The sequence below is a fragment of the Numenius arquata genome, chromosome 6, assembly GCF_964106895.1.
Source record: "Numenius arquata chromosome 6, bNumArq3.hap1.1, whole genome shotgun sequence".
Lineage (NCBI taxonomy): Eukaryota > Metazoa > Chordata > Aves > Charadriiformes > Scolopacidae > Numenius > Numenius arquata.
The window spans coordinates 26,357,481-26,377,698 of NC_133581.1; the positions used below are offsets into that span (position 1 = coordinate 26,357,481).

General features: G+C 36.8%; 1 protein-coding gene across 1 annotated transcript; it reads right to left on the reverse strand.

Moving 5' to 3' along the window:
- Window positions 1-12,452: 12,452 nt before the first annotated feature.
- On the reverse strand, window positions 12,453-13,383 carry FSHB (follicle stimulating hormone subunit beta). Its single transcript, XM_074149506.1, has 2 exons — window positions 13,225-13,383; window positions 12,453-12,689 (listed from the first exon to the last, which is right to left on the reverse strand). The coding sequence occupies exons 1-2, from the start codon at window positions 13,381-13,383 to the stop codon at window positions 12,453-12,455; spliced, it is 396 nt and encodes a 131-aa protein (XP_074005607.1).
- Between the last annotated feature and the right edge of the window lie 6,835 nt (window positions 13,384-20,218).

A 20,218-nucleotide genomic window follows, 5' to 3' on the forward strand; every position in this document is an offset into this window, starting at 1 on the left:
AGGAAAATGGACTGCTTCTGCTTCAGTACTGTTTCTGCTTTCAAGGAGTCTTTTATAGATATATTTCACTTTAAAATAATTATTAATAAGTAATCACACTACTAAAATATGGTGAGATTGCTGTCTGATTGTTCAGGTTAAGCCTATGCCTGGACCTGTGTTCCCATTTTTGAAGTTTGAGATACACTTGATCAAAAAAAAAAAAGTATTTTTTCACACTTACCAGGAAAGCAGATATAGTCCTCAAGATATAATTTGGGTTTAATCTAATATAAGAACTCTGTAGAAAAGCACTGTTTAAAACATTTTCCTTCTATGTTCTTTACCCCTACTTTTTTGAGTATGCCCTTTCTTGATTTTAAATAAGTGAAGAGTATGCAGTGGATTGTCAGAACTGGTGTACATGAATTGTATTTGGGCATTTGCTGCTGAATATATGCTTTACTTTGCTCTGTTGAATGTAAAGTCAATCTTTATTAAGTTTTTAGTTATATAGCTTTAGTTACTGAGAGACCTTGTAATTGAAGTGTGAAACCCTGAGACTGGGCATTCTGTTTAAACTGAAACCTTACCAATGTTGACCGAGAAAAAAAACCTCTTCCTCTGTTTTATAGCTTGTTTAGGCCCCCTATTAATAGATCTTAAGATGAGATTTTACATGTCTGCAACAATATATTGAGTCATAATATATATTTGAGTCATAATTTTGTTGTTAATCACTAGAACTCAGAGATTCTCTTTCTGCTGTACAGCTGCTTGGTCAGTTTTTCTAATTTTAAAATTTATCTGCTTTATCTTTCTTAAGGGTTGCACTTAACAGTTGTATGTTTTGTGTATCTATGTTTTGTGTTTTCCAGAAAGGACATACAATATCGCTTATGCGGGAAGCTAGGGCAACTAAACCATCTAAATAGATGTCTGTCATAGAAATTCAACAATCCTTATATGACCTGGAAAAACATATACAGTCCTGCAGATGATGCTTCAGGGATAAATCCTCACTCCAAAGTCTTGTGCTTTGTTTTCAAACATTTGAAGATATTTGGTATCAAGGCATTCCCACATAAGTAACATGTAATCTCTTGTCACCTTCCTGGAAGGGACATAGTCCAGAAATGTTCTTAAATTACACTGGAGTTGAATACAATTCAGGATACTTGTATCATAGAGATGGTGGGAGCCACCCTAAGCACAAGACCTTTGATTTGCACGAGTTCTTTGCTGCTGTTAATGCTATGTAGGCAAATGAGAATGGTTCTTATGTTGAAAAGCCCGTTTGTGATTTAGTCTCTTTCATAAAATAATTACATATTTAGGAAGGACTGTTCAAATGCAGAAGTCTTACAAGTTAGGTGGAATTTCAGAACCTAACTTAGGGCAACTGTTGCACATACTCATAGCTTATTCTGTTGAGGTACCCGAGGACACGTTAGTGCACTAAAGAGTAAATTAGATTTAGAAAACATGACTTGTGGAGATTTTAATTTAGATAGCTAAAGCTGGGATCCTGAAAGTATTGCTTACAAAGAATTACAACATGATTTGTTTTGGAAACTCAAGTGTTCACCAGGAAAATCTGTCTGGCCTTGGTTTCCCAATGAATTTTACTTTAGTGCAGGTACCACATAAAGGTCATTCTCATCCAGGCAAAGAAAAACATTACTTGAAATCAAAACATTGAGCTCAATAAATGCCAAAGGCTGTCTGAGCTGAAGAGGTGAAAGGGGAAATTATCTTTTGTTCCACATTGAAAACAGACTTTGTGAGTTTCATTACTCCTATGTGCATTTCTTCTTGTCACAATATCAATTTCATTCTCTTATATTTTGTGATTCTTGCTCAAACAGCAGTAAAATAGACTCAGTGTTGTGCTCAGCAGAAGTGGATACCAGTGATAGCTTATTTATAGACTTTATCATACCTTTTTCTGATCTGGAGGGACATACTCATATAACGTATTTTTTTTCCAAAGAGAATCAGAGTTATAAGTCCTTCAGAAAATTTTTATGCTATCTTCTTCACTGCAGAATATGAACATTTCATAGCTATGCAGTGCGCTAACTTCAGTTGAGGACTTCTTTAAAAAGACACACACTGTTGTGCATTTAAGTCAAAGGCAGTATCAAAAACATCCACTTAGCATCTTAAGCAGAAGATGACTGATGATGGTTCTTGGTACCTAACATCACTGCCCTTTATCAATTATTGAAAATTTGACTTTCAAACTTGTGTGTGCCATTATGTGTGCTCAAAAGTGAGAATGCATCCAGTTAGGATTAGAGCAAAACTACTGAGTAACTGGATATACGCATACTGAAACATTTTATCTGCAAACTTGAATAAGGTAAGCATAATACTGTGCACACAGTTTGGAAAACTAGGCATGATTTTAGGTGCTTATCATGTGAAAAGAATGAGAACAGAGTTACTGACATGAAAAAGTGACTAGAATTACTCTTCAAAAGAATTTCTGTGGAGTCAGTATGAATTGTTAGCAACGTCATGATCAAAAGTATGCGAGAATGCCTCTCTCTTTTTCAGTAGCCAGAAATTGTGGTAAGGAAAGGAAGAGGAAAGCAGCTGTTTTATTAAAACTTCTAAATACAAATGTAAAATACCCAAATAAGTAGTTTTTTTCTTTTTACCTAAAAGCCTTAAAATTACACAACCTGAAATCCTGAGCATCAATTAAGAGAGTGAAAAGGCAGTAAGATTTGTCTGGCTGGCAATCCTTGATGCATTAAATAGATGCCAAAGAAAGACTATTCTTCTCTTGGACTTTTGCTAAACAATATGGAAAAATTATAATGCATTGTGGGGTTCAAGCCTAATGAGACCTAGATGGGAATGACAGTTGACTTCATGAGAGAGGCTGTACATATCCCCGTGTTTAACAAACAGATGGTGTCTAGCATTTTTAATTTGACTTCTGAGTAAGTGTGAACAGCATAAACTGATGCTTCATAGGTACTCAGCTGTCTTATTGGCTCATGTTTGTTAAGTTACATGATAGAAGCCTCACACACCCAGAAATGAGCATAGACAAACAATGTCGGGTGGGGGTGCCAAAGTAATGTTCTGCTCAACTACTGCGAGGCCCATCACAGGAGAGCTGTCAGCTCATCAAAGGCTTGTCTCTGTAAGCCCAGAGGAGCACAGAGGCACAGAGACAGGGTGGGAAGCCAAATTAAGGACTTGGAGGAAGGAACTCCCTGTATGGGCCCTTCGCAGGACTGCCCCCCTCAGCCCCAGTCTCCTCGTGTGAGACACTATTGGGATGAGTCAACACTGAAGCACCTCTCAGACTGGGAGAGGTTGCTGCCTAGGGATGTGATGCATTATGGGATGCAGGGGAAGAGTATTTTGGGATTGCGTAGGATTTATTATGGAATGTTTAGGGGAGGAATCAAAGATGGGGAAAGGGATAGATTTAAGTGATTTGGGGAGCAACAAGCATGGGAAAAGATAAAGGCATAAAAGATCTGGTCTGGTGTAAATAGCTCACTGGTCGGTATGCTTGTCTGGCCATGCCTTGCACCTGTTTGGCATGGTCTGTCCTGTCTTCCAGAGGGCCCATGTGCCTGGGTGCCAGCAACTGGAGAGCCTGGAGTGAACGAAATCAAGTGCCAGCTACTGGGGTGGCTGATCTCTGTGGCCAGCCATGTATATATGTAGTATAACGTATATGTGCTCTCTGTGCATATACCTACTGGGCATGTGTCTTCAGCCTTGCTGCTGGTTGGGCCTGGGGGTATGGAGCTGCAGAAGCTTTGTCTCTCTTGGGTTGTTGGATCCAGCACAGTATATTTTTCCCTTAACAGTATCCATACCTGTTGAGTCAGAGTTGCAGTAATTGTCATTAGAACCAGTCATGAAACTGCGTAACAGTTGATAAACAATGAAAAGTCTCTTTGTGAGGACGTGGTCCATTTCTGTTTAGTTCAGGAAATGTATAGTTTCATTTACCTCTTTTTTTCTTTTGGGAAGAAGCTTGTGGTGTACATTGCTTTCCATCGGTATAACTCTACTGATACGAAATTTAAGATTAATTTGAAATATCTGTTCCTTGTGTACCCCTCTTTCTGACATCTTAGGATTTCCCTGTAGAAGGAAACATGGCAAACCAGGTTGCAAGGGAGGGAATGCTTGACAAGAGAGTATTATACAACTAATTCCTGCTAGTAACATTTTTGATTTGGTGATTGATTTCTTGCTATGTTTTTTTTCAATGACTCAGGGTCTTTTGTTTTGTGCCACAGTGATGCTACTTGGTTTATTTTAACTGCGAGATCTCCAGTACTTTTAGTTTCTTTGTTTTCACTGAGATAAATTCAGATTGTCAAATGTTCTGCAGCATGTCCAGGTTCACAGTAGTAAGTCCTAGTCACAAACAGACCAGCAATATTTATTGCCATGTCATTACTCACACAATAGTTGGAATCTATAGCGGGGAAAATAGGTCCCTTACTGTGTCCCCTCATTGATATGAGGAAGAAATGTGACTAAGGCATCTTGCTTTTAGTGTTGTTGGGTTGCATTATCCATTGCAAACAAAACAGTTATCAACATCTACCTAGAAATAATTCAAAAATTGAAAGAAGAACTAAATTGCATGGATTTCTCATTAAAAATCAGCTGAGGTAAGCAGGAGTTCCTTTGCCTAGCACAGACGTGTTCACCAGGAGAGTGTGACATATTCCAAGCTGGAGAATCCAATTATGACACAAAGTTCGTGATGTGTGAAAGATCTTGTTTCAGTGCTTTTTGAACAGCTGTTTGCATAATATTTTTGGAGCCATGTAACATAACAAGGATTTATGTAGTGATGTCATACCAAGACTGAAGGGATTTCCCAGTTCAGTTGTCTGTTTTTGAAACCTGGCAGGTCTACATTAGGCTCTTTTCATCTAGTAGTAGAGTTACAATTTGACATTTATCCCTTGTTTTTCCTTTTGTCTGGGCAAAAAGCTTTTATTTTATTTTCAGATCAAATACGAGGATACTTTTTTAATAAACTGGTGTAGTATAGTGATATTGACAATTGTATAATGCTTCAAACTGTGTTTTTATGTAGCTTTGCTAGAGTGAGAAGTCAGGAGGTCCTGAAGAGTCTCCCTTATTGATTGCCATATCCTTGGGCATATCACTTTTCCTATTTTGAAGTCAATGAGACTGTGTATGTCAAAAGCAGAATTGCTTGTTTCTTTCATATGGCATACTGAGTCATCAAGAAAGAGGAGATCTTTTTTTATGCTATTAATATTACCTAGTTTGACATGTGGCAAATAACCTGAAATAATATAACAGAAATTAATGCAAGAGTGACATTAAAAAGAAATTTTCTAATTTGAGATCTGACACTATTCTGGTCTTCAAAGTGTTAGTGAATATTTAATGGATCAGACGTCTACTGAAAGGACGTAGACTGAATTATTTAAGGGCATCACAAATCCTTGAGTATTTAACCCTTGAAGCATTGAAATTCATAACTGTGGCTTAGTTATTCTGATATAATGTTGTTCATTCCCAGGCTTTCTCTCATGCTGTTTTATTTTTGATTATTACAGCAATATTTGTCTACACGGTACAAGCAAAACTAAACAGATATTCTTCAGATACTATATCAGAATACTCTGTAATCCCACTAGCTATCCTAATATTCTTAAAATATATATTCTAAAATATTACAGTGTTAAATAGACAAAAATAAATATTCTTAGAGTGGTTTTCATGAGTCTATAAGACCACTCCAGACAACACACTTTCTATTAACTACAGTGTTTGTTCTTAGATGTGATTTTTGGTGCTTGTTTTGGGGTAAACTGAGTCTTTGTCAAACTGCTGCACCTTCATTGTCTCTATTGAATTTATTATCTCAATATTGGAATTTGACAAGGTGGTTTCTACACTCTGCTTAAAGAAATGCTTAATAAAATAAGTGACAGTCTTCCATGTGCTGTACATGCTGAATAACAAATACTAAGTAACTAGATTGTGCATAGACAGGAATGGATTTGGTTATGCTTTTACGTTGTCCCTGAACTAAGCATCACAGTGTAAAGTGGTTTCGAGTTCCAGACATAATAATCCAAGTATATGAACACATCCAGATACTTGTAGATCAGGATCTACTTGTGGTAAGGCTAGACTGCATAAACAAAGCCAGCATGGTAAAGTTTGTATCCATTCACACTGATGGTGTAAATCAATCTCCCATCTAAAGCATTAGCTCATGTGATTTAGAATTCTCATGAAGATTGAAATATTTATTCGAAAAGGAGAAGTCTTATAGGAAAGAAATTTAACTGATTGGGCCCGATCCATTGCTTGGCAGGGCTGTCTTTGGTACTATTTGGAAGTGGGAGCAGAATTAATTTTAAGTTGTCTTTATTATTTCTCGATCATTGGGCTAGCTGAAATGTGCCCTACTTTTGTGTTACATAGCTGTTGATGATTCTAAACTCCTGTTTGAAAAGGCAAGTATTATCAGGGCATTAACCTGATCCATAACCCTTTGCTTGACTGTGACATAAATTTTGACAGTGTCGGAACCAAAAGTTTTCTTTCTAACTTCTTAAGATTTTTCTTCATTATCGTATTATTTTGACTGGGAATTCCCACAGCATTCACAAAAGCATGAAGACTTGCCAATACTGTATAATGAGGGAAGGAGATAATGAAAGCTAAGGTAATTTTTGAATGAAACTTTAAATGTAAGCATGTGAAGCAAGAAGAAAATTGGATTACTTAAATTGTTCAAAGGTTTGTCTACAAGCCATTGGATAATCTTAGATTACCTTATATGTCTTGAATGTTGGTATCTTAAGGAGGACATATTTTAGGGGTTAGACTCATATTCTGACTGAATAATATCTCTGTCTATAGTATTATTCAGCGTACATAACTATAGCCAGATGTAATCTAAAGATATTGGATCCAGAATTTACCTTCCTTTCTCATACAGAATAACGTCGTACTATACAAGTAATACATCTGGCACACACACACCCCAACCCCACCCCTAGTATTTTTTCAGTGAATTAAGAGGTCATTAGCGAAGGTAGGACTTTGCCTCTTGCCTCTTAGAGTTGCTACATGAAACAGAACTGATGGCTAACGACTGTGAAGCATAGCTAGTTAATTCTTTCTCTTCCCCACCTACACATAATGAAGCAGTGACATTTGATTTCTTGAAAGTATGGCCTTTCTCTAACCCTGCTCCTGACTTGTTTTCTGTATTTCCCAGAGACTGCAGCCTTGTGAGCTGCTGTAATGTCTATCAGTGTAAGTCACATTGAAAGACCAAGGCTTTGATAGCTAGTGTTAATAACATAAATTGAAGAGAAACATGAGATACACAGAAAAATGCTATAGATCCCATTGCCTGAGTAGAGGGGAGCCACTAATCTCAAGGCTGCCATCTCCAAATGAATTTTTCAGATTAGCTCCTTCACTCATTTTTTTGTAGTGGTTTTTTTTTTGTTGTTGTTCGTTTTTTTTTAGTTTCAACTAAGATGCTAGTTGTATTTTTAAATGAAAATTAACTGTGTGGCTAAATATTGCATACTGACAAAGCAAAGTGCACTTGCTGAGGTGGGAGGGTGAAGGAGGAGTATAGCATATTAACACCATGCTCAACTCTCTTTCCTCTTCCCATTCAAATAACCCAAGTTGAGTGCAGCCTCAACTTGACCTGTACAAGCCAGACTCCTGACATTCCTGTTTCCACCTATTATTTGTAATTACCTCTGTCTCAGGCTACATTTGTCTGAGGATTTGTGGATGAATAATAAATTCTTATTCAATAGTTGGGTTAATAGGAGAGGACATTTATATTTCTTGCTTATGGTAAAAAATATTGTGAACCCAGTTATATGCCAAAATTATAAAGGGAAGTGTAAACCTGTTTTAAGCTAGGAGGAATGGTTTACAGAACTTAGGCAGGGAATAATAGCTGAGCATTGAACAGCAGTGGAGTGATGCTAATATGTTGATGCTTTATTAATGGCTTCAAGGTGAGGAACTTGTATTTATTTGCCTGTCTGTAAAATCAGGGTGTGCTTTCTACCTAGAAGGCAGTTGGGATTAAACAGTCATTTCAATAGCAGGACTATGAATACTCCTCCTGCACTTCATGTTCCCATCTTGATGTCTGGAGAGCTTCCAGTACAACGGGCACAGACACTCATAAGATCAAGGTCAAACTGTCTGCATAAAAAATGATAGAAATATTAATTCACCCACAGATGTGGCAGCAGAGATGAATAATCTTCATGCAGTTTACCTATACATCTGAGTATTTGAAAGACTTAATTCATTACAATGCAGTGAATCTGCATTGTGTCCCTCTCAAAGGTCTTTAAGGGACAGTTCAACACTATGTATTGCTGCTATGCTGTATGCCTTCACCAGGGGTTTATAAATTACAGTTTTCCAGGTTTGCTGCTTTCAGGGTGATGAAAGAAAAGAGATAATTTTACTGAACTGAGAGTAAATAAATAGATAGTTCAGTCCATTTTAGTTTTTACTCCTCTAAAGTTAGTTTCTTTAGGTTGGTGGCTAAAGTCTGACATATTGTAAGGTCTATTTGCAGACCCTGCCTTTAAAAATAGAATTAATATGCAGTTTTTGAAAAGTTCGTTGTTGGCAGAATAGTTCTATTGAAGTTGAAAAGCATTTTACCTATTGATTTCAGTGGAAAGAGTTAGGCCCATGGCAGGAATTTTGGAAAATCTACTTCTGACTCTATTAGGAATGTTTCTGAAAGCTTACCCACCAATTCAATAAATGTCATACTGAAGCTTTCACCTTTTGACAGAGTTCCCATTTATTCATCATGATAGAGCTAGGCAAAGAGCATAAAAATTACTTCTTAACTGTTTTTCTTCAGTAATAATTCAAAACAGGTTTGGACCTCAGACTACACTGATACTCATGGCTTGCATGTACCTTCACTAAAATTTTGGAAGAATGTCAATGTAAAAGTGAGTTTAATGAAATGATTATTTGGCATTGAATGGAAAGTGAACTTTGAGAAGATAAAGTCAAAGTCTATCTTACAAACTATCAATGGTAGTCCAAGATGTCTTCAAGTCAGGCCAGCCTTCTGTAAGAATTTCTGTCAGTGGAACTACTGACAGTGAAATGTTTGCCATCCTGTACCTGTAGAACAAGTAATTGTCGACGTGATCTGGAATGGATTTTACTTCAGAGTAGAATACCAGTGCTGGTTTGATATAAATGGAGGCATGCATTCAAAGCTCACTGATGTTAACAGCAAGGCTTCATGTGGGACTTACATGTTTCTTGAACCTTTTTATGTGATCACTTATGATTAGAAAAAGAAGATGAATGCAATAAACTATTTGTTTGCTGTTCCCCATTGATCTTTTGAAAAGCAGAAAGCTTTTGATGCATGATACACCCATCTTTCAAAAAGCAGCTTTGTGGAAGAGATTTGGGTAGAACTCATACCTAGGTACTGGACAGAGGTTGAGACAGTGTTTGAAGGAGGTATTCCCAAAGGCTATAATTTGCTTGGCAGGGGTTAGTGCACCTTTTTCTTTGCATCTTTGAGTCTCTAGAACTTGGTATTTGTCTCAGCATTGGTACCTAAGATGTATGAGAGATATGAAATAAGAATCTGGAAGCTTGTAGCGATGCATGATTAGGATTTTTTTGCTAGCATTCTGATATTAACTTCAATAATCTTTTGACTACATTAGTTACTGTTTTAGATCTGAGGTTCTGAAGAGATTTGTTTGCAAAATGAAAATGAGTAGTGCATTCATCTTGCAAGGTAATTTGTGACAGAGATGTGGACACAGCTCTGGAGAGGTTCTTATCCCTACAGTTTAAATAAAATATTAATGATAAACTTTATTCTCATCCACAGTTCTGTTGTGTTACAACTATGTTTAATCATCACATTACTGGATCAGGCTAAAATATACCAGTCTTTTATTTGATGTGATTTCGCCATATAATGCAAACATGACTCAGGTGGGTGTATTAGTTACATGAAAAAAATTAGGGGAGGGGGGAGGGAGAAGAAAATGTGTGATTTAAAGCATAGTAAAGTGGGCAGGTGGACTCTTTTAAGTTTTTTAGTAGGCTTGTTAAGACATACATAACAGAAGTGCAACAAATTGTTTTTATTATTCCAAAATGCACAACAGACAATGTAGCTGTTTACAGATCTATTTTGAAAATATATTTTTTCCCATACTTTTGTACTACAAGCTACTCTGTTTTGCAATTTTAATTCAAAATTCTCTTATCCAGAATGGAATAATTCCAAATACGAATAATATGCTTAGTTTTAACTGAAGTCAACCCATGTTTAAAACAGAAATGTGTGAGAGGCAATTTGATTTACATATTAGTTTACCACTTTTAAAACTCCACTAGACCAAAGAAAATGTCCGTGTGGATTAATCTTATAAATAAAACTAAGAGAACTAATATCTTTCAGTACAAAAGCTAAAAATAAAATAAGTTAAAATATCTATTGTCTATTATGAGAGATCCAGAGTAACAAGACAAATTTCCTTTAATTAAATATGTCTGTAAGGGTCTCCAAAGCAGACATGCCACGCCACCTCAAGGGGTTGTCTACTTCATTTCCTTGCCTCATGGCGAATTAACTTTATCTCTGTCATTCCTAACAGGTTCAATGTGTTCTTGAGGACCTGTAGTGGTCACTACTCTACAGACACCACTCCCCCCTTTCCTTCCTTCCCCAAACCCTTGACAATTTATTTCAGTGACTAGCTGTCTCTACCTTTTGGAAGATTTGCTAGTGACTACTCTGAATCTTTCATTAATTGTTCTGTTCACTATGAACATGGAGAACTGACTGTTCCTTTTCACTTTGTAACAGTCTTCAAGCATGTGAAAGGTTTCAATAATTTCCCTCCTTAAGTGTCACCTCCCATGAGCAAAGCAACCACATTTATTTAAATATTTTTCTCCTAAGATGTTTTTCTTAAATATTTTTCTCCTAAGATGTTTTTTAGGCCTCTCTCCATTCTTATTACTCTTCTGTGGATTTTCTCCAGTTTTTCAATGCCTTGAAGTTCTGTGTCCAAAGCTGGAAATAACAACTCAGCTGAGGCCCTTATCACACTGAACTGAGTGGTGGAAATAGGTTGTGTTGTAAACTCTACTCCTTACGTTCCCACTTTTCTGCAGCAGTGTGATGCTGTTGAGTCATACCTAGCTTGTATAACCTCCAAGTCTTTGGTGCCGAACTACTGCTGAACCGGTTGTTCTCCATTCTGTGTTTGTGTAGGTGATTGTTTCTGGTGGAGAACAGTATCTTTTCATTTTCCTGATAGCAGTTCATTCTGTAGTTTTCAGATAATTTTCCCAATAATGTGAAATAATTTTCCGTTCTGATTCAGTCAGTCCTCCAGCTTGCTTCCAGACCATCCCAGCTTCATGTTGGCCATCGCAGAATTAGGTTGCTACAGAAATTCCATTCTCAGAAGTGACTACTGTGAACTACTTTCAAGGCATGTTTGCACTACTGGGATCAGGTGCCTCTGGATTCATCCCTAAATAGTTTTTGAGACTCCTATGTTAAATAGTGTTTTTTTAAAAAAAATCTCATTACTACATTCTGTTGCATAATGAGAGGAAATCCAGTGTTTCTGATAGGTGGCAAAATCTTCAGAATTGTATAACTGACTTAGGATATGTTTACTCAGGTGAAAGTAGACAGCTAATTATTCTTTTTTCAAGTTATCCAGGTATGAACTAGAGTTCATGTTATTTGTGTTATTGTGGCACTGAGCCTGAGCTAACAAGCCTTACTGAGAAAGCATAAGAGTCAGGTGACATTCAACATTTGAACACAGATTTTGGCTCTTAAATAAACATGCTGTTATTATTTACAGACCATAATGGCTATATGAAATGTTTTGGAAAAAAAAAAAAGGCAGGGTCTCAGCTAAGAGAGGTTTACAGTCCAACTAATAGAAAGTGAGGGCAAAGATGTTGCTTTTAAGAAAACCAGTGCTGCAAGGCTTTTGATAATAAGTGCTTTCTGAGGAGAGATGAAAAGTGAAAGATATTAGACTTGGATCTTAGGAACTTTTTGAAAGCATAGGATAGCATAGCATAGAATAAGCTAAGTGAACTGGGCAGTGGAAATACAGGAATATAAAGAATGAAGGTGTAATAGAGAATAAGAGGAGGCAAGGGCAGAAGGAATCTGAAGCAGTGTTCTATAGACCTATGAAAATGATTTTAAGGAAACTGATGGGATAAGTAGGGAAGGCCTGAAGAGAAGTTTAGTCGGTAGCTCTCCATTTTGGCCTTAAAAATCTTTGTTTGAGTCTTGGCAGTTTCTAAATAGCCTTGCCTATTTAGAGCCACTTATTGAGCTGCTTAAGCCCGATCAGTACCTCTGTTGAGAAGTGAATATTTGAAGCCATCTCAAGTACCCTTCATTGATTACTTTTGTTCTGACTGAAGGAACAGTAGGATGGCCCCAGTCCCCTTACAGTGCAGTCAGTGCTGTCAGTGTCGCAGGTCTCACAGTGGCACTCTGTAGCTACCGGATACGAATAAAAAGATTCAGGATGGTCACCACAGCCAGGGATCTTCACTGTTTCATACACAACCTCCTTGAAGGTACATGTTTGCTGAACGGATGATACTGGTGGATATTTATATACTGGATCCTGAAAATTACAAGAAAGAAATATCTGTTTTGAAATTTGTTATTGGGTAGAATTAAACATTTTTATAACATAAAGGACCTAATGTCAAAATTAATTTAACTGGTGGGAAAATCCCACTGAGATCAAAAGGATTTAGATCAGACTCTGGATCCTTAGATTTCTTCTTGTGATTCTTCAAATTATTTGGAAAAGTAGAGGAGTCTACATAGTAATGGCTGCTTTATTGTATCTGTTTGCAATTACAAATTGAACACAAGGCAGAAACCCAGATTTCAACTGTGTTCATACAATATAAACGTAAGGAATGCAGCCAGTTAAAGATCTGAATTTTGCCAGCAACTTCTCACTCTTTCCTTTTGTGGTTCAGGTTGGCTGTGTATCTACTTTCCTGTCAAATAGCACAGCAGTTACTTAACCTGTTCTTTCACGAGGCTCATCCTGCCTATGTGTTCATTATGGGCTAGAGAAATGGGTTATTTATACATCACTCAGAATATTTAATTCCAGTGCTTGAAATTAAACTTAAGATTCTTACCCTTGTGAAGCAGTATCCTGAGCACCATGTGGCATTCACTGTAATACAGAATTCACATTCTTCTCTTTCCACTGCTATAGTAATATTGGTAAGCTGACAGCTATTGCAACAAATTGCTTTCCAGCAAAATAACAGCACGTAACAATTAACTGCCTTCATCCTGTGTATAAAGCAAAAAATAAAAAAAAAATAAAAATCTATCCTGAAGAAATATGTATAGTTATTTTCAACAGGAAATAATTATAGAAACAGGGAGAAATCGAGTCTTCACATTATCCTCAAGTGGTGCTATAATAGCAAGCTTTCAGAAACATCAGTGAGAACATAGGATAAAGCCATTACATAGATCTATCCATATATTTCCATTACATAGATCTATCCATAGGTTTATTGTTAAGGAGTTTGATTTTCCGAAGTGACTGAAATGACACATCAGCAATCTTTGCAGAATAATAATAGCAGAGTACAATACCACTTTCAATGAAATATTTTTATCTAAGTTTCTGTACAGAGAATGTGTCCTGTCTTTAAGGAGAAAGAAAAAGAAGCAAGAGACACAAAGAGCAAAGCATAATCTATTTTTCAAAATCAAGTCATTACATACAGTATTTGCAATTTGGAAAAAGATTTCTCGATGAGAATCTGATGAAAACTTACCTGTATCCTACTTGCCTTCCTGGTAATAGCTGTAGTGAAAAGAAAGTCCTATGCTTACCTTTTATACTAAATCGTGTGTAACTTATATGTTGAGGATTTGCAGTGTATTAATGCAGTGAGCATTAGTTTGGTACTTGATGAAAGCGGATTAATTTTCAGCCAGACAGGGAGATCAAGCGTTGTTAAAGAGGAAAAAAGAAAACCAAAACACACTCAGGAAGTGATGGTGAAGGTTACTGTCACAATGTCTTTTTAGAAGTTTCACTGGATTTGATTCAGTGGCATTTAGAAATGGCTGAGCCATTCCACAGTTTGAAAGAAGTTTGAGAAGCCTATTTTTTGACAAAAAGTTCAAGTGTTTTAACGTGTTTTATGTCAGCCCTCAAACTGATAGGCTTGGGGTGCAAGCTGGTCCTCTGGTAATTCATAGCAGAGACATTACTAGATTGTTTCTTGGCTAATGAACATATTCCTGAGTTTTTCAGGGTATCAATCTTAATTGCTTTTCTCTGAATTAGCCTTTACCCAGTAAGCAGCACATGTACTTTTTTATTGATCTGTGGTCCAAGAAAGGTTGTAGTGTGATTTTTGTTAAACCATGAGTAACTCCACTTTTCTTTACCATTTAAAATACTACTGTGGTTATTCAAAATTAAGATTTCTATCCCAGTATATGCAGTCCTGGTTCCTGTCTGTCATATGGTCACGTTTTTCTTGACTTATGTAAGGGATGTCTGTATTGTGAAAAAGGACTATAAAGATGTCATAATGAGGCTCCAGATCTGTGTTTTCTGTCAGTAATCTCAGATTAAGTATTGTCACGTTACATGGAAAATGCTAATATTTTTAGCAGACAACCATGTAAACTCAACTTGAATGCATTCCCTAGTTTGTCATGATAATACAAGATTCTATGAATAGTGTTCCCCTGCTCACTGCCCTTTTCCTGCATTTACAAGTTAGTTATGTGTGCCTCTTCACCAGAATAATGACAGAGAAATAACTTTGTTGAGCTTCACATATCACTTCTGGGGAAAATGACTCACACTAGTGCTGTATTTACTAGCACCTGCCCAGAACAGCCAGTCTTGCTTTGTTATGACTGTTCTATTATGGTCAGTCTGACTTTTACAGAAATCTATCCACAAAAGAAAACTAGGCAAGGACATAGAGTTAAAAGCATTTCATCATGAAAAGAAATTCTCACTGGCTTATTAGTTGTCCTGCAGATGGGATACTTTTCAAAATGGCTTGTACAAATGAGCCCTTTATGTGTCTCATACCTTCCTGTGGTCCTGCAGACTGGCCATCTGTTCCAGTTTCCATCCAGTCTGCAATACCATAATTTATTAATGAATTTGCTATAACACCAAAGTTAGAAAGTGATCCACAAATTTTTCCTAGACATCTCCTGTAATAATAGCTTTGTTTGAATGACACTGCAGCTCAATTAAATGTATAAAAAAGTCAAGAAAGAAAACATCTTCCTCTTTACTGATGTAAACTCTGTGATCATTTGATAATGGTCTTTTGTGTCAATTAGTGTCAACAGTCTGTCTTCCCAGAGAAGATTCTCACTTGCTGTAAATCACTAATTCCAGAGGTGCCAGAGAAAAGCTGATTATAATTTGTTATATCCCTACTGAGGATCTGGCCTTTTCTAAGTACTAATTTATACAAATTAAATGTAACTAAATTAACTTCATTTGCAAAGGACAATACAGAATAGCTAATCTCTCAGTTGCAATGATCTGTTTCATGGTTTGAGGAAGTCATACACATTAACTAAAACCATCATTTCATAAGCAGAGAGTGCAATTTTAGCCTCTGCCATGCTGTTTCTTCCCTCCCCTACTTCCTTGTTCTGGCCCACTCAGCTCCCTTAATTGTGGAAATGCAAATTAGGGAAATCATTCTGATTAAAAGGGAAAAACCCAGATGTCTTTTACAGCATTGTTGTTAATCCATGTCAATTTTTTCCACAGTGAAATGAACAGCTGTAGCAGTGTAATTGATGGGATTGGCTGGGGAGTGGGAATGAGGAGGGAGGTTAACAGGAAATGCACTATATAGTGTTCTCACTGAAGAGTTCATGAAGCCACATTGTAAACACAACACAAACTTTTTAACAGGAAAATTTCCTCCTGCACTGACTTCAAGGGCAGTTGTTTCTGTAATCATCAGTTCTAGGTTGATTCTCCAGCTACCAGCTTTGCTAAATTCATAGTGTGAATACAGGAATATGAATTTTTAGTGTAACAGAAAATTACAAATTGAAATCAATTAACCACCGGTCTATCATCTCTGAGGAGTGGTAATTTGGTGAGTTGTTACTTGTTTGGCTTTGATTTTGTTCCCACACCTTTTGTTAGAAAGGTACGCTAAAGTAATTACTTCTAATGATGAACAAGATGCTGCGTAAGGACATGTTTTTTTAAGATTATTAGTTCATACCTCTGGGAAAACATTTATATGCTACCTATGTCATACTCCTTCAAGTTTATATTCCCATTAGATTGAAAAAAAGGGTTATGGTAGTTGTGAAGGGAATAACAAATGCTATTTTTCCAGAAGACTATTTTTTTCACATATATGTGAACATTATATGTAGGTTCTGTGTTACTGAATTTTTTGTCTATTTGAGAAATAGAAATGCTTTCCATTTTAAATGGTTTATATTTCAATTTAGGGAATAATGTCAGAGGGAAGGATACTTCTTCTTCATGTGCTACAGCAGCTTTTAGTGTTGAGTAGCGGTTTTATCTATCTAGTTCTTTAGCAGAATTGCCCATCCTAGATTTAGCAGTTGCCATTACGCTTCTGGACTGTGTGTGCTCTGCTCACTCTTGGACCCAGCTAAGAAATTCACAGATTGGGAATGTCTTTGCAAATGGCCTGTTTGGACTGGGGCAAAGCAATCTCATGCTCTTCTCCACCTTTCTAGGGTTAGCTTACTAGTGGGTTCATTGTGCAGAATCCAAGCTCCAGCAAGCCCCGTGAGGGCTCAAGTTGCTGCAGAGTCCTGTAATTGCATTATGTTTGGGAATGAAAGAGTTGGATTGGAAGAGCTAGCGCTTAATGGTCAAGACCTCTGTCAATGGAGATTGCTGTATTCCTTTTGAAGTGAGTGGGGAAACCTGGCAAATGCTATAACATAAAATCTGGTCTTCAACATGAACAAGGAGATGGTTTGTTGGAGTACAGATAGTCCTGTAGATGAAGACTCTGCAACTTTTGTGCAAGTTATAGTGGGTATCAGATTCACATGGCTGTGTTAATGTCTTAGTGGCATCTCAGGGAAATAAAAGGCTTCTCTATATTCTTATTTTTTTTTGTATTCTGTGGCAATTTCCCTATGGACTGATTACTGTTGTAATGTAGCAAGCCATTGTTACCACTGCTGCCACAAGAGAGCACTTGCTTTGCCATTTCTAATCACCTCAACTAGTAGTGCTGTGACACATTCTGCTGTTTCCCTTGTAAGCAGTAAAAGCTCTTTTTCTTCTGTTTGTGGTTTGGTGTGCGTGGTTTTTTTTTCCCTATTTCAAAAGCATCTAATACAGGACTGAAAGCTTTGTGCTTCTTATTTGTCCTGAAGTGATGACATTTTTTTGTTCAAGAGAGGTGGTGGTAGTACTTGCAATTCTGTTACTGCAAGTTGTAAATCTGCCTTGCTTAAAAGAAGGTAGTTTAGATCTTTCAAAAAAATTCTGTATCTTTGAAAGTCCATATTGAAAATTCAGTTATATGCGTGCATCTCATCCACCATGAGTAATAAATCTGACTCTGTCCTGATAGAAGATGTATTGGACCTTCTAGTGGAAAAAAACACAACGTCTGGTATAAAAGGCAGGTATTATCTGTAAATTATTCCAGCTGCAGACTAGCTTTACCTTCTAATGTATTCTTTTAAAAGTGCCAAGGGATGTGGTTTTAGGTTTATTAGATTCACGATTGTGGGTACATGTTTTAGGCCTTGTTAAACAGATGTTTCTGAAGATAATAGTTTCTGCATCTGAAATATGTTTTTCATTGAAAGTATGTCTCAAAGCATGTTTAAGGTGCTTAAATCTATGGCTTAATTACATTTCTGTGGGTTTGAACAGAATGAAGAGTTGGTTGTCCTAAGTTTGGAATTGTGCACTTCAGTGCCATCGTGCTGAGTATAATATGTGCTTCTGTCAAGTTTCCTCTTCACAGAACCTGTCCTGACTGAATACCCTCTGTCTCCCCTCTTTTGCGTTTGTCCAAATGTTTTTCTGGACAGGGCCAAATTTAACCTGAGGTATTTAAAGCCAAAGGCCTTATTGCTGCTACCCAGCGATTGACTAAATTGATGTCCTTGAGGTATACAGATTGCAAATTGCTTCTGCATCTGTTCGTCAGGACTCCTGTGCGGGGTTGGTATTTCACAGCACAGCAGCACAGGCCTGTGTTAAGTAAATTGAGTGGAATGTTGTTTTTCCCTTTTGTATATAAACACAAATTATAAATTATATAAATTGATATAAAATCAGCCATGAATGAATTTATACCACATTTCTGAATATATAAGCCAGGTGCATTTTTTTACCCTTTTTAGTGATGGGATTCTTACAACCTTCAGCTGTTTGCTCTTACAAAACCACAGTGTGATCTTGGCTTCTTATATAAGATCACTTGATAACTCCAGTGGTATCTGTTAGGAAGTGTATGTTAAGATTCTGCTCAAGATTAAATGAGGTTTAAAAATTATGTGTTTGTTTTTCCTTTCTTCTTTATCATTCTTGCATTTTACCATCTCACTTTGTTTCTGATTATTTTATTCTTCCAATGAAAATTAAATCTTTTTTTTCTAGGAATGGGTTCTCTGTGTTTGAACAGGTAGCAGTTTTGATCCTGTGACTGTCCTGGAGCACTACTGTTCTATTTTAAGCTTTCTGGGTACAACTAGTGTTTTTCAAGAACAAGAAAGCATCTTAATGGGTGTAACAAAATGTATTAGTCATATTAGAAAAGAGTTGACATAACAAGGGAAAGGGAGAGACCTGATGGACAATATATTTAAATTCATATATTCCATTAATACATAACCAACTGGGGTTTCCTTTTTCTTATGTGGGCAATTCTTGGGTCTGTATGGGATTGCCATTATGCTGTTGGTAGCAAAAGTGAGGAAATATTTCTATGAGGGTATGAGTTAAAGAAACTAGAAACAGGGGCATGAGGCTGCATCTGATATGGTTCATTATGGTTTGTTTTTGCTGGTCTTGCACAGAGTACAGAGACATGCCCAGATCTGTTCCACTCTAATTCAAGTGGTGCCTGTGTGTACCTGTAAAGAAGGAACCGTGCTAAGTGTTGTCATCTTCTTCACTGAGCAGTAGTGGAGAGCCCTCTGGATTTATTTGTGACTCACAGGTTGTTAAGTATGAGAAGAGTTCAGTGCGAATGGAAGCAAAACTATCCACTAGAGGAAGACCAGTCTATTTTTTAAAGTTTTTTGTTCTTAAAAAAGAAACCCCAAAAGTTTGACATACCCTGTAGAAGGAAAGCCTTTTCATTGTTGAGTTGCTTCAGGTTGCTATCTTTCTGTCTCAAGTTACTGTCTGTTGACGGCAGAGCATGCACGTGGACTGCCTAGGCAGCTGCAAATACTGGAAGCACTGGGTTGCCCAGCCTTGGAAATGTAGTATCCTCAGCCACCCAGCTTGATAGACTTCTGAGCAGTCAGATGAAAAAGCTGGCAGGAAACCTAGTTTTCAGTGAACTGCATTGAAATCATCTTTGTAGAGCAAGTTTTCAACAAATTTCAAATTCATCATTTGCTATTTCCATATATGAATGGTAAATTTCTGGGAAAAATGTATCAGATTTTTTTGGACTTCTGTTTTGGAGAACAATTATCTTAGATTGCTAAAGAAACACTTATATGCTCATTACTGTTAAACCATATTAATCAGGAGCTGAATGAATTTTGAAATCCAAACCAAAATGAAAAACAAATAAACATATCTAAGTATTCATTTGAAAAGCCAAATCCAATTTGACTGCATTTGAGTGCTTTGGTACTGCATATGCTTCCTAAAAGAAAGTGCTTGAGAGAAAGTGGAGATACTTAGCTTCATTGACACAACTTGCTGAGTGGCAAACCTGTCAATTTCTGAGTTAGAAGGCCTTCTGGTTTTCTTTCATGTCAGTATTTATAACAAATTTACACAGATTGTATAAATAACAACATTTATTAAAAAAAAAATAAAAATAAATAATACTTCAAGACCCAAATATTAAAGAATGACTTGAGTCCAAAGGACAAAGGCTGCCATTAGTAGTTTGTGGAAGGAATGATAACATTTTT

Excerpts from the sequence above, each read along its gene's own strand:
- FSHB (XM_074149506.1), bottom strand. The coding sequence starts at position 13,383 with ATGAAGGCAGTTAATTGTTACGTGCTGTTATTTTGCTGGAAAGCAATT. Across the intron at positions 12,690-13,224 it reads CAGGATACTGCTTCACAAGG|GATCCAGTATATAAATATCC; the intron begins GTAAGAATCTTA and ends TGTAATTTTCAG.